The sequence below is a fragment of the Megalops cyprinoides genome, chromosome 5 (genome assembly GCF_013368585.1).
Source record: "Megalops cyprinoides isolate fMegCyp1 chromosome 5, fMegCyp1.pri, whole genome shotgun sequence".
In the NCBI taxonomy this organism is placed as follows: Eukaryota; Metazoa; Chordata; class Actinopteri; order Elopiformes; family Megalopidae; genus Megalops; species Megalops cyprinoides.
The window spans coordinates 4,359,714-4,384,895 of record NC_050587.1 but is presented as its reverse complement, the minus strand read 5'-3'; the positions used below and the strand labels follow the sequence as shown (position 1 = coordinate 4,384,895).

The window sequence follows — 25,182 nt, the reverse complement described above, 5'->3', positions numbered from 1 at the left end:
TTAATCTGGCTGGCAGGTGGGCCCCTGCTTGGAAAAGCCCTTTAGCCTAAACACACAATTATGTTGTCAGAGCTCCACAGCTGTTTCACTGCACCTTCCTTATTCAGCTGGAGTGTTTCTGGCCTTATCTCTCATTTACATCTCTCATGCACAAACTGTAATTGCTGCCTTTAACAATAACTGACACCAGAAGGAGGGGGATGTTTGTCTTTCTGCCATAAGCTTTTAAAAATGAAATGAAGCCATATGGATTGTGCAGGACAGTAAGAACTCCAGTTATCATGACAGCTGAGAGGGCATTGAAATTCATGTGCCTTTTCATTTGGTTTTCATTTTTCTTATGTGCAATTTCAAAAAGTAGGGTACATTTATTGTGCACAGGACTTTTATGTCCCCTCTGATGTTGGCTGAAAATTGATGGTTGAGGTGCATTTAAGGAGCACTTCTCAGGAAGGCACTGTATTGCCCATGGTGATGATGATGATTATGATGATGATAATGATGATGGTGATGATGATAATGATGAGTAGCAGAGGTAGTAGTGGTGGTGGCATTATTATTGTTGTTAATGTTGTTGTCCATGCCCTGAATTTCAGATTGCAGTCCACAATTTATTTGCCGTGAGGCACTAGAAAAGCTCCTCTCGTTGCTTTTGTGGGAGATGGTTAGGCTCTTTCCCCTGTCTGACGGCACTGTTGTCTCTTCCGCTCTTCCGGCGGCAGTGTGGCAGGAGGAGAGCTCTTCGACTTCCTGGCGGAGAAGGAGTCCCTCTCCGAGGAGCAGGCCACCAAGTTCCTGAAGCAGATCCTGGACGGGGTCCTGCACCTGCACTCCAAGCAGATCGCCCACTTCGACCTGAAGGTACAGAGTGACAGCGCGCAGACAGTCAAGCCAGGACAGTTAGCACTCAGCAAGACCATGGTCTGCAGCCATAGCATGTCAGTCAGCAGGCTTTCATGTTACCATACATAATTCCACCGAGTGTCATTCTTTACATTTTCTTTTGACAGGTGGAATGACATGTATAATTCATGTTTTTTGTTTTGTTTAGTTTGTGAACTTCTTGGAGTTTACCATAGTGGAAAAATACTTTAAAATAGAAAACAATGTAGCAGTAAACTAGTAAACAAGTATTTTTTCATTAAAGTCTATTACGGTGCAGAACTGACTGACAGTTAAAGACTGATGTGAATGACAGAAGTGTTTTGTCACACTCAGTGTTCTCAATTGATGTCACTCAGTTGATGTGTTTGGAAAGTGTCCATGCTCTTACCAGAGTTTAAGCAAACAAGTATATCACCAAATTGACAATCATCACTGTAAATCTTTGCTTTTTTGAGAAGACAAGTACATAGTATTCTACTAAACTGAATAGACTTCCCCTTCCTAGAGAGAGCTTCCTCTTGCTTTGCATGGGACTGTTTTGTTTTTAAGACATTTTCTCTCCTCTCTCTCTCTTTCTCTCCTCAATCTCCCCCTCTTTCTGTCTCTCTTCCTCTTTCACAGCCTGAAAACATCATGCTTCTGAATAGGACTTCTCCTCACCCACGCATCAAGCTCATTGACTTTGGCTTGGCCCACAAGATTGATTTTGGCAACGACTTCAAAAGCATTTTTGGCACTCCAGAGTTTGTGGGTCAGTGTGTACCCCACTGTTTGCTTTTTGTTTTGTTTTTGTTTTTTGCATGTCAGGGTGCACCGTCATTGGCTCTCTGGCCTGGCTGTGCTTTCACAGAGCTGGTGTTACTGTGGAAGAAGCTGGCAGTGATCAGTGACACCACACTTTCTCTGTTGGCTCTGTTTAGCATGGAAGGCAATAGCCTGCCAAGCAGCCCAACCTATTGTGTTTTGAAACCACAACCACCAGCTGTGGTATAGGGAATGATCACAGCAGCGTGATCTGACAAATAAAGATGGATCAGAGACACTGGCCTGGCCCAGTGGCCAGCAAATCTCCTGTCTCTATTCAGGCCCACTGGTGCTGAATTGACACATCGTACATCCACAGAGAGATGGGCATTGGGAGTCAGCTGAAGGCTGGGTGCCAGGTTTCCAAAGATGAAAGCCCACTAAACTACAGGATTACTCTGGGACTGAGTGGCTGTGCAAAGCAGAGATCAGTGCATTTGACTGGGCCTGCAAAAATGAGACATATTGTAATGTATTAAAACATTGTTCAGTCCAAGAATATATTGTAAATATATTTAAAACATATTAGCAGAAATATATTGCCTTATACTAAAATGTCAGTAATTTACATATTTACAATATGTTAATTGAAGTAAAAAAAACAATAGTTTCTAAAATACAGTCTCAATATATATATATATATATATATATATATATATATATATATATATATATATATATGTATATATATATATATATATATATATATATATTTGTATTGGGTTGCGGCATTTGCTTGATTCTCTAAACCAGGTGTTTCTGTCATCCTGTATGTGGCAGATATTCCAGCCATATTGAAGCATTGCTTTTTGTAAGTGTGTAAGAAAGTTATATTGCAGGGCTCCAAGCTCCCAGACATATACTGCAAGTTGGCACAAACAAAAGCAAAAAGTGTGTGTGGTAGTGGATATTATTTACTCCATTGGTGTGGTCCTGAGGTTCATTCACCTGTCTGTGTGTGGTCTCTGCAGCTCCAGAAGTGGTCAACTATGAGCCCCTTGGACTAGCAGCTGACATGTGGTGAGATACTCATTCATTAGATTCAATTTAATAAATATCAGTTAACACCCTGCCTTGCTGCTGTCTAACTCTCCTGTGCTTTCCTTGCAGGAGCATTGGCGTGATCACTTACATACTGTAAGTACAAACAAAGATAATTATGATGAAGAGATGCAGCACATGAAATAAATGTTCTCATTTGTTAAACATTCATTTATTTCATGCAGTTCTCTCCATGTCATAAGCAGCATCTCAATGCATTGCTGCAGTATTGGAAAAGCAGTTTTCCTCTGTGGTGTAATGAGGTCTCCACGGGATTCGGGGTAATGCAGTACATCCCAATCAGAGAGCTGGAGCGTGCACTAAAAACAATTTGTAATGTTAATTTCATTATAGGCACTGTCCATGTTCCCCCTGCAATTCGGGTCATGCATTTGCCTGGTGAATCTGATAGAAGTCAAACGTTATTAATCCACAGAGAAAAAAGTTATTAAAAGCCTCCATAGACTGAAGCATAAACCAAGCACAATGTTATTGTTCAGTTTGTCTGTTTAGTGGTATATGTGACTGTCTCCCTTTAGTAAATTCCAGGATACTCCCTGTTATTTTATTTTTATGTTTGAAATCCACATAATAACCTCTTGCTATAATCAGCTAGGCTTATTGTCAGTGTACACTGAATGAAAACTTCCCATGTCTCTGCCACAGTGGATGAGAACCCTGTGGGAGGTTACAGCAGTGACAATAACCACCTGAAGGCTAATCAAGGTGTAAAATGATGGGTTCAGGCTGAAACCCTCTCCCTCCTCCTCTATGGGCAGTTCTTTTTTGGGCAGGGTTACGAGACCCAGCAGTCCTGTTTCAGCTCCCTCTCCTCCTGAGTCATTGCACTGCCATTCGCTGTATAATAAAACATGTCACTTTCCCCTGCCCCTCCTCCCTTTCCACTGTCACAGCTGCACCAAAGCAGAGCCTGGAATCAGATTAGCATCGCTCCTCTCTGCCTTAGCGCAACCTGTCAGCATTACCTCGTTAGCCTTGATTTGCTATATTTCTGTATCTCTTGAGTCTCCTCCTGACAAGCATTACTGTATTGTGCTCTCCTGAATGCTTCGTGGTCAGGTGCGCTTGTTTGGCTGGGTTGTAGCAGTGACAGCTTTCAGACAGAAATTTGTCCACACCAAGAACACAGCAAAGCTAGGTTGGAAACTTCAGTGTAAGGAGCATTGAGGGACATTAGCACAAAGCTGTATTGCCTGATGCAGAAGTTTGCTTTGCCAGCACTGTATCAGCTTAACCGTGGTGAAGATCATCTCTGTTATTCTTACTGTTTAGCTCATTTGCAAGCTTTTATAGGAGCCTCCTTTTGCAACACTGCATCTCACCCTTTCTCCAGTGCGCTACCCTTGTCTGTGTTTTGTAATTCTAATTCACCAGGAGATTTTCACATCTCCATTGCATTGCTTAAGCAGTACTCTGTGTTTGCTCAAGACTCCAGACTCTTCTGGACTGACACTCCTGCTTCTCTCGGCTGTCTGTTTCATCTGCACTCACATTACGCTGTGCTGTTTGCTCAGGAGCAGAGTGTAATAACCAGAGCAGTGTGCATTTAATTGGATGAGTATGAGTGTGAAACTGCTTATCAGAGTTAATTATTTTGGTGATTTAAAATGCCTTGCATGAGGTAAACACCAAACAGGGATGACAGGAGTGTAGCAAAGTTAATTGAATCGACAAATCTTGGTTATTACTTGTCATATCTCATTTCATTGGTATTTGTAATGGTCAAAGTTCTCTACTCTTTATTCATTCCTTTTGTCCTGTCCTTTACGTTTACCATAGTTAATATTTGTGCACACCTCTCAGTTTGGGGGTTTTATGTGCTGTAGCACTGCAGTGCATTGTCTGTAAGCTTTGGGTCCTAACTGAGAAATGCTCCCTTTTCTTGTCATCCCTCCTTTGGTAGTCTCAGCGGCGCTTCCCCGTTCCTTGGTGACAACAAGCAGGAAACCCTGGCCAACGTCTCGGCAGTGAATTATGAGTTTGATGAGGAGTTCTTCAGGAACACCAGCAGCCTGGCCAAAGACTTCATCACGAGGCTCCTCGTCAAAGACCCAAAGTATGCAGTCTGATGAGGCCAGAGGCAGACTCGTGGGCTACGCCCAGACTCGTGGGCTACAGCACTTCCTGCAGCCTTTGAACCCAACAGTGCTTATATGTTCTGAGCAAAATGACACAAGTATTTACTGAAGTTGCTTTAACACAGACGATGAAATATTATACTGTTATTAGCATAATGTTACATACACGTGTAAAGTTTTATAAAACAAGCACCCTGCAGAAAGCCAGGTCATGGTTGATAGCAGTAGAGACAGAATGTGTCCCTCATGCGACAGGCAGAATTGCGAGAGCATTGCATAAGTATTTGTGCAGTGCTGCTTCCTCTTCTGGTGCAGCGCGCACGGTCTCGTGGCCGCAGATCGGCCTCGGTGCCGCACAGCTCCGTCACTAGTCTGGAGGTGTGTTCCCGTTTCACCTGGCTTCACTCTGGGAGATACCCTAATTCCATTCTTCTGCAGTATCAAAAGTGAACTGAAAACACAGAGGCCATTGTGTCTGCGGCTGTCGGTACGATACCATGGTTACCCACAATAACAGTGAATACACATGGGACCTCTATGTCATTCTCTTGAAAGGAGTCACTGCGACAGACACAAGCTAGTTATCCTGCAGTGAAAAACGCCCTCTGTCTGTTGTTAAATATAGCTTTACATTGTTATGGTCTTAGTATTGCAACATGTATGTTTTTGTGTCCTTACAGAAAAAGAATGACAATACAGGATTGTCTGCAACATCCATGGATCAAGGTTGGCCTGGATTTTGTAATAAGTACATCAGAATATTCAGTGCTCAGCACACAACAGTACATTCGGTCCAGGCATTATGAAATTGTAATAACTCTAATTGTAGTTTTGTGACAGCGCATGCATTGCCGTGTCATTGACTTAGTGATTTACAAAGAAGGTGATAATCTGAAATATCGCTCTGCTCTGCTCCCTCAGCCAAAGGACACACAGCAGGCCCTCAGCAGGAAGGAGTCTGCAGTCAACATGGAGAAGTTTAAGCGGTTCACAGTCCGCAGAAAGTGGAAGGTAACTAACCGCTTGTCTTTCATGAGGACACACTGGCTGGGAGTACCAGCTGTACTTTTTTCAGTGTTGTACAATATCAGAACAGCAGTTTGGTATCTGATATCAAAGGCCTACCCTCAGCTTGTGGCGAGTGAGTAAAATGTATAAATGTAGTGGGCTACAGAGAAATGGAGCCCACTGCAGTGCCTTTGGCCTGTGTCAGTTTAAACAGTGCTGAGAGCAGATTTTGCAGCAGTTGAATTTGACTGATTGTGAAACATCACACAAAGCCTCACAGTGCCCAGGCTTTGGGCAGCTAACATCCTGCAGACCTCTAACCTCACAGCAAGGCCTGTGAAAGTTAGAGCCGTTGTGCTCTGCCTGGGGCAGGATGGCTTTTTCTGAGCTGGAACTCATGTTTGAGGATGTCTGTCATGACAACACACTAAGAGCTTGTGCAACTTCCATAACATTCATGGGGTGAATGTGTCTTCATTGGCCTATGTGTGAGAATGGTATTTTTGAAATGTTGTTTATATTCTTCATAGTATTTTCTTTAAGAAAAATGTGTGTAACACATAAATTGTACATTATTATTTAGACTGTTGCACTTCTTGCACAATCATAAAAGTGTAGCACATTACTGCACTGAAGCTTCTACACGTTTTTTAACTGAACTGGTTTGTAGTTGTAGACTGTTCCAAAGCCTTGAGAGATCCATACTATCACAAAGTTTCTCTGTTTTTGCAGCAATCAGTACGTCTGATATCATTATGCAATCGCCTGTCAAAGTCCTTTCTGTCGCGGAGCAACATGAGTATCTCCCGCAGTGATGATATCTTGGTAAGAGCGGTGAATTGATTTTTGCATGTATTCAATAGCTTGTGTTTGTGTAGCACCTTTCACCTTTTTAACAACATTGAAATGCTTAAAGTGAGTGGGGAGAGGAGCTGACCTCAGCTGTACCTTCACTCATCTCCAGGAAACATAGCGGCAGTCTCTCCCCAGAATAGCGAAACACTCACTCACAAGTAATTTTCCATATAGGTAAAAGGGCATATATTATTCAATCAGAATGGACTCCAACTCAAGAGCATTATTTTTGTCTTCGAAACTGTTACATGATATGTAGTCCTACCAGTATTTCTGTCATTACTCTGATTTTTTTTGTTTTTCATGATGTTATCATGATATCATGTTACAGAATTGTGAATATTCTTTGTTCAGTCATTTAAGTTGGGAGAAGGACAGAACCAGGTCCTAAGGACACATGACTAAAGTACATGCTCTGCCTGAGGAAACGCGAGGCAGGCTTGTGGTCATAGTAAAATGGACATTGAAGGGTTGGTGTAGAGGCCGCGGTTTATTGACTACGTGAACAGTCTGAGCGGAAGGAGTCTAATGGTAGAGGTCTTGTTTGCCAGAGCAAGTCAAAATAATTGACCACTGTCTTAATCCCACCCCATTATCGGTGATAGAGCCCAAATGTGCACCTCTGTGGAACCTCATTTAAATCCATCTCCCCCCCAGGCAAATGGTCAATGATTTATGAGGCATTAAGTGCTGGTTAATCTTTTCTATTTCAGGGTGAAATGATTGCTTCCCTCCCTAGCTCTGACTTGTTTGTGTAGGGGAGTCAGAATGAATGAGGAAGGAAATGTCCTCCATGGGTACTGAGTGACAGCTGGGTTGTTTGAATAGGCAGGGAAGGATCCCATGCTTATCGACTGTTTGAGAGGTTTGAAAATGAAACCGTGTCTGCTTCCAGCAGGCGCGCAGTTCATTACACGGAGACACAGTGGGGGAAAAAAAACGAAATGGAAAGCATTGACTTGATGGCCTTGCCTCAGGTCATTTACTGTAGATGCCCAGTTTCTACAGAAATAAAGTTACGGAAATAAACTTTGTAGGATTTGTAAACAGGGTGTGTCATCTAAAGTGAGTCACTTAAATTTACTTTTGTTGTGATCAGTTAATCTAAGATTGATCAGATAAAAAACTGTGAAAGATATCAAGGTTCAGAACACCAACCGGGGTTAAAAATGCACTGGAAGGACAGTGAAGGAATTAACAAATGAGGATAAAATGAACTAACAGATACATAAGACTCATTATTAAACATTCAAGAGAAAAATTGGATACAAGATTTTTATTTTGTTCCTTGATTGTGGTTGGATGATGGTCCTTGCATTTACAGTATGGAAAATACTTTTTTTAATAAATACACTAATGTCTATGGTCTAACTCTGTGGTTAACTGCTACACTGAAAATGTGGATTACAAACTGTAATTAAGAGATTTTGCCAAACAGTTAGCACAGTGTCTGTATTGGTTTGATTGCATTCTGATGGGGTCTTGACATGGCGTTTGATCTACGCATGCTTTGAGCCATGAGATTAAAAGCCATGACGCCGGCCCCAACGCAGTCATGCTGCTGGTGTCTGCGGCTGCAGGCTGCTGAGAGGTACAGGAGGTACACTCGACTGTAAAGAGACCCTGCAGCAGAGCAGTGAAGAGCTAGCAGGCTAATGTCTGCTTCACTGAGCTGTCCCATCATTCCCATGGGCACTGGACCACATAGCAGCCTTAACCGGCTGGAAGAGAGCGCTGCTTACCTCTGAGAAAATAATTTAATAGGATTAGCATATGGATTGTGTTACAATCTTCAAAGTGAAGAATTAATGGATTTTGGGAAACGGAGACTATAGTGGAAGATTACATACTGTGCTTTGCACTATTTGCCAACAATGAGTGTGTTTGCAGAGGGTTAAAGTAGTATTTTTTCCCAGTCTGTCATCTGATTTCTTAATCCAGAATTAATTAGAACTGATTTATATCAAAGCACCTTGCACTGCAGACAAGTGGTTGAAAAAGTCCAATGACCTGAGCTGTGCCCGCAGGGTGAGGAAGACTCCTTTGTGATGAAGGCCATCATCCATGCCATCAACGACGACAACGTGCCGGGACTGCAGCACCTCCTGAGGTCGCTGACGAGCTACGACGTAAACCAGCCGAACAAGGTCAGAGGTCCCGAGCAATCTGTGAGCCGCTGGAAGAGCGGCGGGAGGAAACCCAATCGCCCCTGTTAATCTGATATAAGCCCAGAGTGCTGCAGCAGTATGGAGTCTGAAAGCACAGTGGAAAAGGTGTTCAGCCATTGGCTTCTCGCAGTTGAGTTTACACTGACGTTAGGATCGACTTCATTGGACAAATTAGGTGACCTTGTTACATACAGTTTTACAGAGTATTTCAGAGGAGTGGGGAATACGCGATGAAGTCAATGCATATTAATGTTGTGTGGACCTATTAGCATCTCATAAGCATATATGTGAGGTTCCATTTTTAGTTTTGCAGTTGGTTGGATGAAAGAAAATGAAAATTCTACACTCCAACCCAGAATACACCTTCAATCATTTAAAGACAAAATTTTATAAATAAGTAATGCTGAGAGAATAATAGGAACTAGCATGTAGGCTTTTATTTGTTGGTTTTCTTCTTTACCTGCTGTGGAAGTTTACATACCTTACACTTCCCTACCAGTTAACGGTGTTTTATCTCAGGCTTGGCACAATCATGATTTTAGCCGGAGAGGAAATCAGTCATATTGACAAAACTTATTGAACAAAAGACTTCCCTTTTCTCTGATACTAGAAAGCATATTATTTGAAAATACTTTTGCCATTCATGTCTGCCGTTTTCTCACATATCTGGAAATGTGCAAGGAGAATAATTGAAATATGTGTCATTTGCAGTAAAAATGAGGGAGACATTTGTGATTTGTTCAGTGATGGGAAAAGACATTCTAGGCTTGTCTGCACTCTTTTGAGGTGTTCAGGTGGACATCAACATGAATTTGTTCACATGAACTTACTCCTTCGTACAGTGTAAATTATTTAAATAGTTGCCCGTAACGGAACACATTTTAGCCACTGCTGAGACTGGGCTACAATGGAACAGTTAAAACAATGTGCATGAGAGGATAAGATCTTGTTTAAATTGTGTGTTGATGTAATGCAGTTGCTATACGGTGCGCCATCCTCAGATGAGGGACTGTTAGCATCGCTGCTTGCACTGTAAACTAAGAGGCAAGGTGAGAGCAGCGAAGGGAGTGTTGATTAGCCTGCAGCCCTGAGAGTGTGAGGGCCGTATTCACAGCACCGCTCCTGTGTTTCAGCATGGGACACCCCCTCTCCTCATCGCCGCGGGCTGTGGGAACGTCCGGATTATGCAGGTGCTTGTGGGTAAAGGAGCGGACGTCCAGGCCCACGACAAGGTGCGAGCTCCCTGGCTGAACTAAGAACAGTCCTTTGCAGCAAGCCCTCAGAAATATGGAGCTTCTGTAGCTTGTGCTTTGCTTTGCAGTGCTTATTTTTAGATTGCAGTTAGATTTTAGCGGTCAGTCATGGTTTAAGAGTGGTAATATCTGAGCGTGCTGTACATACATCTGTGATCGATTGAAGTATAGCTGTGTAAATGGATAACATTGTAAAGAACTGTAACCTATGTAAGTCGCTTTGGATAAAAGCGTCTGCTAAATGAATAAATGTAAATGTAAATGTTAAGAGAAGACAGGAAGAATGCCTTTTACTTCACTGGGGGAGGGCAAAGCCCTTTTCCCAGCAGCCAGCTATTAGAAATCATTTGAGAGACTAATAGTCTATTTAACCTTTCAGTCTGGGGCAAATGCTGTCTACCATGCAGCGAGGAACGGCCATGTGGAAACCTTGAAGTTCCTGCATGGGAAGGCGTGCCCTCTGGACAACCAAGATAAGGTGCCCTGTTCACCTGTGTGCACAAACACATTAAGAGCACACTCTTAGCACACCACGTCAGTATCACCCTGAAGATGGCCCGGCCTTCTCACATAAGCACTTCATTTGATTTCCCCTACTCTGAAGGCACAGACCTATGCTGTGTGTAATTCTGCCCTTTATAGGGATATTTGCTGTTACCATGGATACTAATTGGGCAGAGACACAGCCCAGTGGTAGTTTTTTGTTTGCCTCGCTTACTGTGTGAACCAAACCAAGGTGTCACAGTGGTGCGATATGGGTGTGAATTTCTCCGAGGAATGCTGTAATACGCTGGTCACATATTGTCTGAATTAGAATGGAAATGGATGCCATTGGTTTCATGTCTTTGTTGAGTCACTTTTCGCTGAAATGTGTTCCTCAACGTTTGGCACAATTTAGCTCTCGAGTCTGTACCTTTTTAAAGGTGCTTCTTCTTGTTGTTCCTCACCAGTCTGGAGAGACTGCCCTGCATGTGGCAGCCAGATATGGCAATGTGGACGTGGTCCAGTACCTCTGCAGTATTCATGCCAACCCAAACCTCCTGGACAGGGTACGTCACACCTTTCTACCAGTCTTACCCATCAACAGCATACTTAATCCCTGTGTATATTACAGCTTAGACAAAGCTGAAGAGTCATCAGATCGCATATACCTAAACTCCTACAATTTCAAGAATGCAATTCCAGCTGTTTAGGGTAGGTATATCTTCTCTCATTTATTTCAGTGAGATAGGAGTTAAAATGGTTTGTGTACCACTGTGGTCTAACCATTTCAACTGTTTAACCATAACCATAACCATGTTTAACCATAAACATCAGTGAAGCCAACGATGCGGTCACACTCAAGAAAGAATACTTTTTTTGGTCAATAATTAATTAATAATTAACTTCTGCAGACATGGGAGCAGTAGAGTAAGGAGTTGCCATTTCCCAGCGATTTTGCATGCATGGTGATGGTGCTGACGGGTATGACACACGAGGGTCAGGGTTTACCCCAATGTGCCCGCCCCCTTACAGGAGCAGGAGACGCCCCTGCAGTGCGCGGCCTGGCATGGCTATGGCGCCGTGGCGCGGGTGCTGTGTGCGGTGGGCTGCGACGTTAACCTGCAGAACCGGGAGGGCGAGAGCCCACTCCTCACTGCCTCGGCCCGGGGGTTCCGGGACATTGTGGAGTGCCTGCTGGACCACGGGGCTCACCTCCACGCCACGGACAAGGTGGGGTTCCCTTTATTTAGGAAGGACGGTACTGCCACCAGCCTCTCTCTGTCAAAGCTTACAAGGCTGGGACAGGAGCACAAGCTAGGCACATGGAGGCTCAATCCTGATTGGATACCATCTGCCAGGTCTCATACCCCAGCTTTCCTTAGGTCACTTTTATCTTGTGTCAGCCACCCCTGGAATCACGCTACCTGCGCGATACGCTGTTGTGCAGACCAGATGTTTCAGTTATTTTTTAGAGCATCCCCCTGTGTTGCCGTGGAGCTCTGTACTTCCTGCTGACTCGAGTTTGAAGCTCAGCTGTGGCTCTTCATGTGTGCGTTCCAGGACGGCCATATTGCCCTGCACCTGGCGGTACGCAGGTGCCAAATGGAGGTTGTCAAGTGCCTGCTCAGTCACCATTGTGACGTGGACCACCAGGATCACAATGGCAACACTTCGCTGCACATCGCCTGCAGGGACGGCAACCTGACCATCGTGTCACTCCTCTGTAACGCCAAGGCTGAGCTGGACATCCCCAATAAAGTGAGTGTAGAAGCACACATTTCTAGTGGTGGGCAATTTTCCAGAATGCTTTTCAGATCCCCCCCAGCAGACCATTTTACTCAGCAGCATCCCTGAAATGTTTCAGTGGCCTTGATTTGTTTTCCCACTCAGACCTGTCAAACCGCAGAAATAGCATCCTCTGATTCACAGCTGACGCTAAAGAGTTTCCCCAGATTCTATCCTGTTTGTGGCTGTTGTGTGAAAGCAGTGAGCTGAATTTCCTTGGCAGTAGTGGTCTTGGGGAAAACTGCAAGACATGGGTTTGAATGAAATACACTGTATCAGGCTTCTGTATGAGTCTCAGCCTCTTACTCTCTGCTTCCAGGACATTGCTGTCATCCTGCCTCTGTGCTTCACTCTTACTGGATTTTGCTAATATGTTATTGTGTGTAATGTATAATATGGCTTAATTTCTATGGTAAGAGAGTGATATATGAGATATATTACATGCCAGTCTAGGTAGGCATCTGTGATCTCATCACATTATGTTTAACACTGATGCTTGTTCATGTGTGGTTAGTGGTGTTCTGTCTGTGCAACCTTTCATGCCACTTCAAATTCGATGCACCATGTAAGTCGCCCTGGATATGGGCGTCTGGTAAATGACAGTAATGTAATATAATGTAAATGTAATGTATGTGGACCAGAGCCCAAATATATTAAGATCCTCTCACCAGTGTGCCAAGTTCATGTTTATTATTTATTTACAGTAGGTCGTTATTGTATAATGGTGTTGCTTTGCTGTTATATTAATTATTTGGTGTTGATTTTCTTGTTATGTGATGTTTATCTCTCTTGGTGTGTAGTTATATTGTGATTATACTGTATGCAGTGTTAAATGTGCCTGTTTCTCCCCGCAGTACGGAAGAACACCTCTCCACCTGGCTGCTAACAGTGGAAGCCTTGAGGTTGTCCGCCACCTCTGTGTTGCTGGTGCTAACACAGACGCCATTACTAGCGTGAGTACTGTACGCAGGTGCTAACTGCCACACAGAGACCACTCTCATACAGAAATCTCAGACCAGTCTCACACAGAGACGTCACCCCACTCCCACAGAGAAATCACAGCCCACTGCCACACACAGCTCTCAACCCACACCTCCAGCCCTTTAATTAGAGCTGAGGGTGCTACAGCAGTCAGGAGGAACGCTTGCATCACTCAAGCTGTTGCCGCAGGGGATGCAGGTGAAGCTGGATGTGCTCCGAATGGGCAATTACCTGAAGGGGCCTTCCCTCTGCTCGCCTGATTCCCCACCTGCTTCACAGCAGAGAAAGAAAGCAATCCATAAACAGCAGCACACTCTGCCTCCACACTGTGCTCTATAGCGGCACATCCGTCTCTCTCACTGCAGAAGAAGCGCTAACTCCCACTCAAGAGACAACACAGGAATCACATCTGTGTTTCGCCGCATGAATATTGCAGCATAACTAATGCACCATGCATGTTCAGTGTATGAAATGGAAGAGGAGATGTATAATTCAGTCCTGCTAGCGCCAGGGTGACCTGCCTCTGGGCTACTGTATGTACAGTATGGCTTTACTCTTGAGTCAAGCTGAGTACTACACTAGTCTTGGATATTGTGTTTTTTAGTTCTCTTTGCTTGTCTCTAAAAACATGGACCCAATCTTTTTTTCATTCAGGCATTCATTAATTAAATCGTCATATTAAATGATGGGCAATTTTCAATTCTTTAAGTGAATTTCAGTTAATTCCCTGAATTGAGTTTAGACAAAATTCCCACCAACTCTGCTGGAACAGCTCTTTTCAAAAGCTTCCAATATAAGAAACAAGGTTATAAAGTTAAATCTGAAAACAGCATTATAGAGCACTTGTCACATTTGTCAAATAGTTATTTACATATTGGTTAATTGTAACCCATTTATCCATTCTTTCATTGTAAACCTGATGTACTTTCAATATGGCAGCTCCTACGATAACCAAACATTTGCCCTATATACCACAATTTGGGGCCCCAGAGTATCTCCCATGTTGAAACAGGCAGGGTGAGAGGGAATGGGGGAAGGGCTTTATGAGGATGAAGAAAGCAGAGAGAGCTGGAGTAGGAGAAAGAAAGAGGGCCGACTGAGGGAGGAGAGAGCTGACAGCTCACTTTAAACTCTGTCACTTGCATGGTCACGCTTCAACACACTGGTATTGGTGTCAGAGCGCTCTGTTTAATAACAGCACTAGGCTGTGGAATAATGCAGTGTGGTTTTATGGTTTCTGCTGCCTGGATCCCTGAAGGTGTTGGAAGAACCCTGTTTTTACACCTCTATCATTTTCACCAGATTCTCCTCTATATTTTTTCCAATACTCATTACACATTTATTTCTTCATTGTTTATAAGTGATTAAAATGATTGATTGACTATTGTTTTATTCAGTAGAGGATACAGTATGATTCAGACTGACTTCAAAATATTAACCGATTCATGTGTTATCCATAGTACAAACCACAAAACTACAAATTTTAAGCGGAAAGTACAAGTTCTTTGTGAAGTGCAGAAAATGCTGTAAGCGAGCATCATGCTGTCATGAGGTGTTGCTAGTGCAGATGTCAGGGTGAAGTTTCTCACACCTGCAGCACTGACACAGCTGAAGGCCTGTGTGCCTGACCAGTACCCCAGGCCAGGAGTTGGTAACTGGTGAAAAAATCGTCAGGAAATTTGTCAGGGTTTTTGTCGAAATTAGAAGAAAAAGTGATAAGTGATAATGCACAAATCTGAGCAATTGGACTTTAAATAGGAAAACAAAAAAATATATATTTTTCTTTATTATTTTTGTAGAATATTTTTTGTTTGGTAATCGTCACAACCAGCATAAAGCTAGACATCAATGCTGACATAGGTGTAGCAGTGCAGGCATTTATGATGATTAAGAAAGACCTTACAGTTATTACTAGGACAGTAGTAAAGGAGTTAGTGAGCTAGAATCCTGAGAGGCAGGGAGTAGTAGCCTGTTCGCTAGTTAGCTAACGTGTAAACAGCACTTATTTTCATTCCCCTTTACTAACATAGGTGGCCAATGTTATTTGGTAGCTAGCTGGTTAGCTGTAGAATAACAGTAACATTTAAAATACCAGATTATATAAATACAGTAACATATTAAAATATCAAAATCCACAGAGAAGCAGCTCTGTAGAAGAGCACAGGCCATGTCGAAACTCCCTCACTTCCTCATCACTGATCCCCAGTGTAAAGATCGTTTTCTTGCTTTGCCTTTTGCCTTCTTACAGCAACAGTGTCATTTACCCTCAGTGCAGTCCTTAATAATGTCAAACAATGGGACTGTATATCAGCGGAACATTGTTTGCAGTACAAACACTCTGTACTTCACCCTTATATTGGTATTTGCAATGTGCTCAAGTCAATCATTGTCATTTCCAACACTTACGAATTGTTATTGTATCCCCCGCACTGTCAACACATTGAATGACTTGGGGAGTCTAACCAAACAGTGGCCTTTGTATAAGGAACAGACATACACTGAAGTGTACGTGTCCCCATATGCAAATTTTGCCTGCATCAGCTGCTATCACTGTCAGTTTTAAAATACTGGTATTTTTGAATCCGTGGTAGATGTCTAACACAGGTGAAAATACGTATAAATCAAAAGCAGTTTTCCGGATTTCCTGCCTCATCAGATCATCCCCAAACGTTCAGGAGACCATAAACTGTTGAAATGAACGCTGTATTGATATTTTTCTCGATTTGGAATGCCCCATTTGCCGTTAAGCCGTGGCTTAGCCTCCACCTGGTTTCTAATACCTGTTTTCACACCGCGCAGGCTGTGTAATCAGGCACAAGTTATGGATAGCACAGCGTCCTGTCGGAAGCTAACACCTCTATTTTCAGAACATGATTGAGAATCACACAGAATGGGTTGCCGCCCAGCAGTGTCAACGCATGGGCTTAGCGAAGCACTCGCTGCTAACGGATGAGAAAACGCTGAGAAAGACACGCATGCTCCATGCCATCTCTTTGTCGTGACGATTGGGACATTGAGAGGGGCGCGGCGCTGCCCGGCGTCACGGACTGATCCCACACTTCCTCCTCATCTGCTCTCTACAGGAGGGGAACTCAGCCGAGGACCTGGCCAGGAACGCCCACCACCAACATATCGCCGCCCTGCTGGGGAAGCTTAAGAAGGTAGCCAAGCATACAGCTAACACCGTTCACTTTAGTCAGGGGAACTCATAGTGACTGTGGTTATTCAATACATCAGGCTCCTTTAAAATTCCTTTCCACTTGACCGGACATTAAATTATTTTATATATACATATAGCCTACATATGGACATTCTTAATACAGTATGCTAGGGTAAACTAAGAATTACACCTGCTTATGTACCTCATAAGAATGTCTCAGTGTTATCATGCAAATCATGTTTAGAAAACTGACATAAAAGTAACCTTAGCTGTCATACATATATAAAATATATGTGTGTGTGATTTGTGTTCCGAAGTAGTGACATCATGGTATTCGGGACTCAGATACAGTTGAGCTGACTCGTCTGTAGCCCTGATGAACGTGGCCTTAATCCTTGCATGTGATTGGCGCTTCCAGGAAGTGCACAAAGCCGGCTTCCTGCAGCAGCTGCGGCCCACACAGACCCAGCAGCCCCGGGCCAAGCTGAAGCTCTTCGGCCACTGCGGCTCGGGGAAAAGCACCCTGCTGGAGTCCCTGAAATGCGGCCTTCTCAGGGGCCTCTTCAGGAGGAGAAAGTCCCGTCTGTCCTCCAGCAACCCCGCCCGCTTCCCGGCCTCACCCATGTCCTCCAAACCCAACGGTACAGCAGAGAGACTTTACTTCTATCACTGCTGCTCACTGAAGGGCTTGTGCCTCTTTTACTATGAAAGCTACCTCACAAAAGCTGAAATAGCCATCACAGCAGAGCTTTATACACTTCCTTTTTCTTAATCAAGGGTATTCCTATAAATGCTTAGCCGAATACAGTATAGATATTTTTCTGCTATTCCCGTTGACCTCAGCAAGCATGAATCGTACACGTAACATTAAGGCAGCTGAGGCAAAACCTCGCTCAGAGGTGAGGAGAGTTCTGGCTGTTGCTCCCTTACCCATAATTCCCCTGGTCACAGTGATGGATGTGTCTGCCGCACCCGTCTCTCCACCTGCCCCTCGCTCCCCAAACAGGCGGCTTTTCTTGAGGTAAAAGCACAGCACTTAAGGAACAGTGATGAATGTGATGAATGTGATGAATCGAGGGCTTCCAGACACGCCCAGAGCAGCGTGACAAGCACAGACAGGCCTCAGGGACGCCCAGTCAAGCGCTCCCTCCACACTCCAACTGAAACCTGCTTTTACAAATTAATACATCCCTGTTCATGGCTGAGCTGTGACATTTCAATATCTGAAAAAAAGTCAGTTGGGGCTATTGACCATTTTTTGTAGCCAAATCATTCGCAAACTGCTGTAGAACTTTTGTCTTGCCACATGCAGCCAAACATAGCATGGAATGAATTCACTAAAGGTGACTACATTGTATGTGCTTGTAATTAAATAGACTAAACTAATTAATTTGACTGTTCTTGCACTGATTTCTTGGAAATTTATGAATAGGTTACAAAACATGAAAACAGTTCTTTAATTGCCTCCTTGTTGGTATATCATATGAGGACGTCAAATTTTCTAACACTATTGGTATTTATTACAAAGAACAACAGTTTTTTATATAAAAATAAACTAGTTCCTACAATAAAAGGATATTCCTTTTATATCAAGTAAGTTAACATTAGTTTGAGCATATTTTTTGTAAAAGGCTGCCACCTGTAGGTTCCAACAGGAAATCTTCCATCAAAAATGCAGACCTTGAGTCATTTTTACACTTTTAATGCAGTGGGACATGGAACACAGCAGGTAAATACAGAACAGACAGTAATGTGATGTTTAAGTTGAGAGAGTATGATTCAGTAGATGGCATGGTGTTTGGGGTTGTAACTCATTGTGGCGTGTGTGTGTGTGTGTGTGTGTGTGTGTGTGTGTGTGTGTGTACAGTTTCTCTCAGCATCTCCAACCTGTACCAGGGGTGTGAGAACGTGAATGTGCGCAGTCGCAGCATGGTGTTCGAGCCCAGCCTCACCAAGGGTGTCCTGGAGGCCTTCTCCCCCGTCCATAGTACCCTATCCGCCCCTGACGACCAGGCCACCAAAGCCATCGACATCCAGAACGCCAACATCAGCGGTGAGCCGGTGGCCTGCGAATGCCCCTCTCTCCTGCTGGGCACCCCGAGACACAGAGTGGCTGGGGAGGATCCAGCACTATAGAGATGGACACAAACCTGAATATCAGTGAACTTATATTATAGTAAAGTGTTTCATTATATCTCATGTTTGACATTACAATTTAGAATTCATAATGTTGTCTGTCAAGTGATCTGATATCTGAATATTCAGTATCTCCCTAAATCACATAACAAGATAATTGAAAAATAATCAAACCCAGTATTTTTCCCCAGAAGTTCAGTTCCACCAGTGTAACTAATTATTCACTGCAAACGGATCTGCATTTGTTCTATGAGGTGAGAAAGTGGAGGACATCAAGAAATGTTTGTTCTAACATTTAATGTGAATATGGGTCCAAGGAATCAGTTCTTGTTCTCAGGGTTGAATATTTGAATTTAATGTTTGGCGTCATCTGTAGTTGTCAGTGAGCATAATATAATCATTTAGATAGGTTTCCCTATTCCTAAAGGGAAGACACTGCAGTGTGTATAGAGGTGTAAAAGGCCTGGTATGAGCTGACAGTCCTTGCCTTTGTTTGCCAGGGGTAGGAGACTTCAGTGTGTGGGAGTTCTCCGGTAACCCTGTCTACTACTGCTCCTACGATTATTTTGCGGCCAACGACAGCACTGCAGTGCACCTGGTGCTCTTCAGCCTGGAGGAGCCCTACGAGACGCAGCTCAATCAGGTCACCTTCTGGCTCAACTCCCTCAAGTCCCTGCTCGTACCTGAGGAGGACATTGGTGTGTACCTCCCCTTGCCCTCATGCCCTCACGCCTTCACGTCCCCGTTTCGGCATTCCTGCACTCCCGTTATCTAATCTTTCTGGCCCATCGGCAGCTCTCAAAGTGCCTCCCCCCTCTGGGTCTCCACCACTCTGTCCTGAACACTAAGGCTTTGTGAACGGCTCCAGCAGGACGGCTAGTCTGAGGCCTAACCCAGAGCATTAGCATTCTGCTGCTTCTGTGTGTATATGTGCATATGCATGAATGTACATATGTGTGTGTGTATATGTATGTCTGTGTATGTATATATGTGTGTGTCTGTCTATGAGTGTGTCTGTGTGTTTGTTGAAATACAGTAATGACGGCTGTGCTGGGCTGAATCAGGACACATTCACTGCTCAGTTTTACACATTCCTCACATACACCCATGCGCTAAATCTGAAACAGCTTGCGTTATATAACTTGATATGTAGCAGTAAGTCAGCTGATATTTTGGGTAGCATCACAGAACATAGTGATCCTAAAAGCTGTCATTCTGTTTGTGATGAAGCATGCTGAATCTGTTGCCACTTGCTGGTTAAACACATTGTGTTGACTGTTAAAGTATCCAGTGTTCAAAGACAGATGGCTGTGTAAGATCCAGCAGACTCCACCATGTAACTAAATAGACAGTCTCAGTCAAAAACTGTTGCATCCTATCAGTCACACTGAATATTCATCTGTAATTAAATCACAATTACCAAAACATGATAATAATTAATGAATTACTGATAGTATGATGCATTACACAGATATTTTCACGTTTATGACATGACAAAATGTATGTCTGGAATGTTTTTTGAGTCTTTTACTATATTTTTAATGTTTTCACACTGTCACTTTGAACTCATAATTGCAGCCAGCATTGCCTTTCAGTTAAATGTTGGCCTATGCATGGAGTAAGTTGATTAGAAAGCACATTCTTTCTGCCATGAATGAGTGCAGTGACTAGAATTCTCTTTGCATAATTATTCCTGTTTTTGAATTTTCAAGTTGGGCAGCCAGTAAGTAATTTGCCTTTTATTAAACCGTGTCACACACACGGGCATGTGCTTATGCAGTTCTGTCATGGTTCCAGCCTTCGGTGGAAAGGTGAAGAATCCTCTACGTGTGGTACTGGTGGCCACACACGCGGACATCATGAACCTGCCTCGTTCCTTTGGGGGGGAGTTTGCCTACGACAAGGAGAGGTCACTGCTGAAGGAGATCAAGAGCAGGTACCCTGTCTGTGCACATGCCTGAGACAGAGCACTGCTGTCCTGTGACTGTGGGAGACTGACGTTTTCACTCAGAACAAAAACACATTATATGGGGTATCTTGGACTGGCCATTGAAATGGATCAGTAGGTCACTTTGCGATTATAACTCAAAATTTAATACTCATTCTTGGGAACTTGACATTTTTCTGAAAATGATATTTGACAATGGCGTGTTTCCCAGAAAAAGTGTAAAAGTAACACAAGTACAATCTAAGTGTGGTCTGAGTAGAGTCTGAGTGTAGTCCCAGTATAATCTGAGTGTTGTCTAAGTAAGTCCATTTTTCTTACATGTGTGATTAATAAATTGTTTGTGTTTGCTTTGATTTTATTTTGTCATAGAGCTCTGATATCTTTGAAGTAAATGTCAAGTCATCTTGTTTCATTTAATATATAGACTGGTCTTTTTATTGTACAGTTTCACATTTAAGACCTTGTGTTAACATTGTTTCAGGTTTGGGAATGACCTTCAAATCTCAGAAAAAATCTTTGTGATGGATGCTGGGGCTTCAACTTCAAAGGAAATGAAGCTGCTTAGAAATCACCTGCTAGAGCTGCGAAACGCCATTATATCTGTAAGTTCTAAAATATATGTATATGTAATTTATTTATATATATATATATATGTAGAGAGAGAGAGTTATAGATATCCAATGCTGTGTTGTGCTGCTTGGATTTGAAATGTTGAAATGTTGACAGCATCCTGTTTGCAGGGAAGCTTTTGCAGGGAACATGTGAGGACATGTTCTACACAGGCCGATGCTCAGAGACAGGCTACCCCACTGGGGCCTTTCCACAGCTAGTTAGCATTTTTCATATCAATGTGTGAATTCATGTAAATTGGAGATTGCTTTTCACGACAAGGGGACAGAACGCCAATTTAAGGTGTCATCCCGATTTCACGAACTGCGAGCGGTCACAAATTTTTAGTCTGAAACGATATAATTGCTCCCCGGAAATATAATGAGAAGAAATGTGAAGAGGAATAAATATTTCAGTAGATGCAAAAAAATTCTACATTTATTCTGTTCTAATTATGTCCCCTGCTTAGTCCTGAAAGTGACTAACCAAATAGAGCCGGTGCTTAAAGACCTGACAGTAGGAAGAGGAAGGCAGTGTGAAGATGTGGTTAACGAGCTGGACTTGTAACCAAAGGATAGCAGTTCAGTCCCTGGGTGGGGCATTGCTGTGATAACCTTGAGCAATGCACTTAAAGTAACTTGCTTCAATAAACTACTTAATTGTATAGACAGATATAAATTGTCAGTCATGTTAAACTGACTTGTCACTCTTAGGGCATTTGGTAAGAAAAATAAGAGGATGAGAAGAGCGTAGCGTGGCAGGAGTGAGACGGTTCGTCTGACGGCTGAGGTAGCACATGGTCTGCCCTCGCTGGCTCTGAGAGCCTCTTTGTCCCCCAGGCTTGCTCTCCCATGACTCCGCTGTGCGAGAGGGTCGCCTCCGCCTTGCCCTCCTGGAGGAAGCAGGGCGGGGCCAGCCAGCTGGTCTCCTGGCAGCAGTTTGTGCTGGACGTCCAGGAGCAGATCAACCCCCTGGCCAGCGAGGATGCCCTGAGGGAGGTGGCCTCGCAGCTGCACAGCATGGGAGAGGTGGATGTACTGACCAGCACACACACTCACAGAAAACCTCTGCACATATGATGCCAGACTAGCACTATAGACAGCCAGACCCTGATGTCATACTTTCATTACCACTGTTTTGGTAGGAATGACACTGTACCACTAGAGGTCAGTCTTTACTTTTGTAGACGTATTACTCAAATGAATTACTGTTCAGTTTTAGAATTTACACTTATATCATTTTACATTTGTATACACATTTTGTAATATAAATATTTTAATCTGAAAAAATCCCATCCACATTTGGCTCACTGGTTTGTCCATGTTAAAGAAACTCAGTTTGCAGTAAATCTGGTTATCTCTGACCACAAGGGGGCGGTAGTGCACACAGGATTTGATACCATCTTAAAAACCAAACCATGTAGATAAACTGTATGGTACTCATTGTTCTAAGAGTTACTTAGGGAGTACCAGTCGACCTTGGGGATGGGGAGTGGGATGATTGCAACCGTCTCTCCTCCCTCCCTCGCAGATCAATATCATGCAGAGCGAGACGGTGCAGGACGTGGTGCTGCTGGATCCGAGCTGGCTTTGCAGCGGGGTGCTGGCCAGGGTTCTCTCCCCCGACATGCCCATGGCCATCCACCACCACAGAGGGCGCTACCACGTGGATGAGCTGCAGGGCCTGGCGGCGGAGGGCGATGTGGACGAGCTGCTGCAGGTGCTGGATGCCATGGACGTGTGCGCCCGCGACACCAACGACCCCGCCATGGTGGACATCCCCGCCCTGGTCCGGACCAGCGGGCCGTCACAGCCCTGGGCGGAGGAAGAGGAGGAGGGGGAGGCACTGGTGTACGGTGGGGTGCGCCTGGTTCCCGCCGAGCACCCGGCCCCCTTTCCCTGCGGCCTCTTTCACAAGCTGCAGGTGAACCTGTGCCGCTGGGGCCGGCAGCACACGCCCCGCGGGGACCCCGCCGTGGAGCTGTGGAGCGGGGGGGCGCGGGTTTGCCGCGGCCGCACCCAGGCCACCGTGCTGCTGGTGGGGCAGGGGCAAGGCATGGAGGTGCGGGTGCGGGGGCCGGACTCGGACAGGGCGGGCTGCCACGCGCTGCTGGAGCAGGTGTGCGGCGTGGCGGACGGGCTGCTGGCCTGCAGCCTGCCTGGCCTCCTGACCGCGCGGCACTACCTGAGCCCGCAGCAGCTGCGCGACCGGCGCGAACCCGTCATGGCCTACCAGCCACGGGACTTCCACCGCGCCCAGGCGCAGCGTGAGGCCTCCCTCGCCAACACCATGGCTGGCTGCAAGGAGAGCTTCAGCGGCGTGCTGAGCTTTGGCTGTGCCGAGGTGTACCAGCGTGCCAGTGTGGGCGCCGATGTGCCCGCCGCCGACCTCGGCCCGCTGACCCGCAGGAAGCTGTGCCGACTGCTGGACCCGCCTGACGCAATGGGGAAGGACTGGTGCCTGCTGGCCATGAACCTGGGCCTGGCGGAGCTGGTGGCTGTGTACGGGGACGGGCCGCCCGCGGATGGGGCGCCCCAGCCCAGCCCCACGGCCGCACTGCTGCTGGAGTGGAGCGCCCGTCCCGACAGCACGGTGGCCATCCTCGTGGCCAAGCTGAGGGAGCTGGGCCGCAGGGACGCCGCTGACTTCCTGCTGAGGGCAGCGCCCGTCTTCCGGGTTACCCTGGAGGGGACGGCGCAGGACAGCTACGGCCCCGCCTGCAACGGGGGCACCTCCCACAACTCCATCAGCTCCGTCATATCCCGGTGAGAGGCTGGGCTTTGGAGCAGGGACGTCCCATCCAGCTGAAGCTACCCCTGTGTCTCCTGTGGAAACCTATTCCCTGTCACAGCCAGGCTGAAGTAATTCTGCCTCTGCATGCCCACACTGTTAGCCCTCCCTGATTTCTATCTCCTGCCGCACCTTCCATTTGGTACTACCACTGCTATAAACAATAAAACAATTCTTAAAACTTAAAACATTCAGCAAAATATCATTCACCAGTTGGACTTGTTTATTTATTTATAGCAGATATTCAAGTGCTTACATAAAGCTGCATACGTAAAAATGTGTGACAGCTAAGTTACATACACAGGAAACGCAGATCACACAGCCTCTTCTAGGGATAACTCTACATACAGCAGTGTAACACATAGCTCCCTCTGGATCCTGAGTCAAAGATAAGCTCTGCCTGCCCCACTAATGCAGTGATGTGGACAGTGAGGAGGCCTGAGATAAGCATGTAAACCGAGTATTAGACCCTTACAGTAGGGATTCAGGTCAGAGAGCTGCTAAGGGAATGCTAAGGCAGGTGAACAGCAGAGTTTAAAAAGCTTGGTAATTTAACACTGCCTCTTTGGCTGGAAGAGACCACACATGTGTGGTGTGAGAAGCCTTTACTGTTTCCTGTTTTGAGAATGAACACAAAAAGCACAGATACAGCTCCAACTTGGCCAACCATTTGCAGTGACATAGCTATTCAATATCCACTGTCAATACTGCAGGCTGGCAGTATGCATACACCTCAGTACAAATATTTTCTGCCTTTACATGGTCCAGAAATAAGAAAAGAAAAACTTTAATGACCAAATATCTTTTTAAGATTTTTTTCTTTTAAATAGTGGTTGAGGCTGAGCTATAGTGCCAGATGGACTGGTAATCATCCGAAGTGGTTTGCTATTTACATGAAGGGCAGGATCCATTCTACACACTGAACCATGAATCAGTGATCAAGCCAGTGTTAGTAGCATTTGCATTTTGAAGGACAGAAGTATAAACGCAAAGTATACCCTGCTTAATGTGTTACTGTAGCTGTATAGTAACAATGGGTGGTTAAAGTTTTGGATGTGATCACACCCCTTCATTTTACTGCTTGAATAAATTAAATTATAAATTCCATCAAGCAGCAACCTGTTCCTTAAACAACATAAACTATACCTATATATATAGTCAATTTCACAATATGTGA

The 25,182-nt window shown here is 44.6% G+C and overlaps 1 protein-coding gene across 1 annotated transcript in view; it reads left to right on the top strand.

Annotated features, from left to right (window-relative positions):
• LOC118778371 (death-associated protein kinase 1-like) overlaps positions 1-25,066 on the top strand; it is a 52,087-nt gene extending 27,021 nt beyond the window's left edge. The window contains exons 4-26 of the mRNA XM_036529884.1: positions 723-861; positions 1,507-1,636; positions 2,661-2,709; positions 2,800-2,826; positions 4,655-4,807; positions 5,510-5,555; positions 5,751-5,840; positions 6,570-6,662; positions 8,720-8,839; positions 9,994-10,092; positions 10,493-10,591; positions 11,064-11,162; positions 11,629-11,826; positions 12,157-12,354; positions 13,236-13,334; positions 16,446-16,523; positions 16,941-17,163; positions 18,390-18,575; positions 19,159-19,356; positions 20,456-20,594; positions 21,088-21,208; positions 22,055-22,243; positions 22,746-25,066. Coding sequence (XP_036385777.1) covers positions 723-861; positions 1,507-1,636; positions 2,661-2,709; positions 2,800-2,826; positions 4,655-4,807; positions 5,510-5,555; positions 5,751-5,840; positions 6,570-6,662; positions 8,720-8,839; positions 9,994-10,092; positions 10,493-10,591; positions 11,064-11,162; positions 11,629-11,826; positions 12,157-12,354; positions 13,236-13,334; positions 16,446-16,523; positions 16,941-17,163; positions 18,390-18,575; positions 19,159-19,356; positions 20,456-20,594; positions 21,088-21,208; positions 22,055-22,243; positions 22,746-23,984 — 4,012 coding nt within the window. The 3' untranslated portion in view covers positions 23,985-25,066. The remainder of the gene's footprint in view (positions 1-722; positions 862-1,506; positions 1,637-2,660; positions 2,710-2,799; positions 2,827-4,654; positions 4,808-5,509; positions 5,556-5,750; positions 5,841-6,569; positions 6,663-8,719; positions 8,840-9,993; positions 10,093-10,492; positions 10,592-11,063; positions 11,163-11,628; positions 11,827-12,156; positions 12,355-13,235; positions 13,335-16,445; positions 16,524-16,940; positions 17,164-18,389; positions 18,576-19,158; positions 19,357-20,455; positions 20,595-21,087; positions 21,209-22,054; positions 22,244-22,745) is intronic.
• The last annotated feature ends 116 nt before the right edge of the window (positions 25,067-25,182 follow it).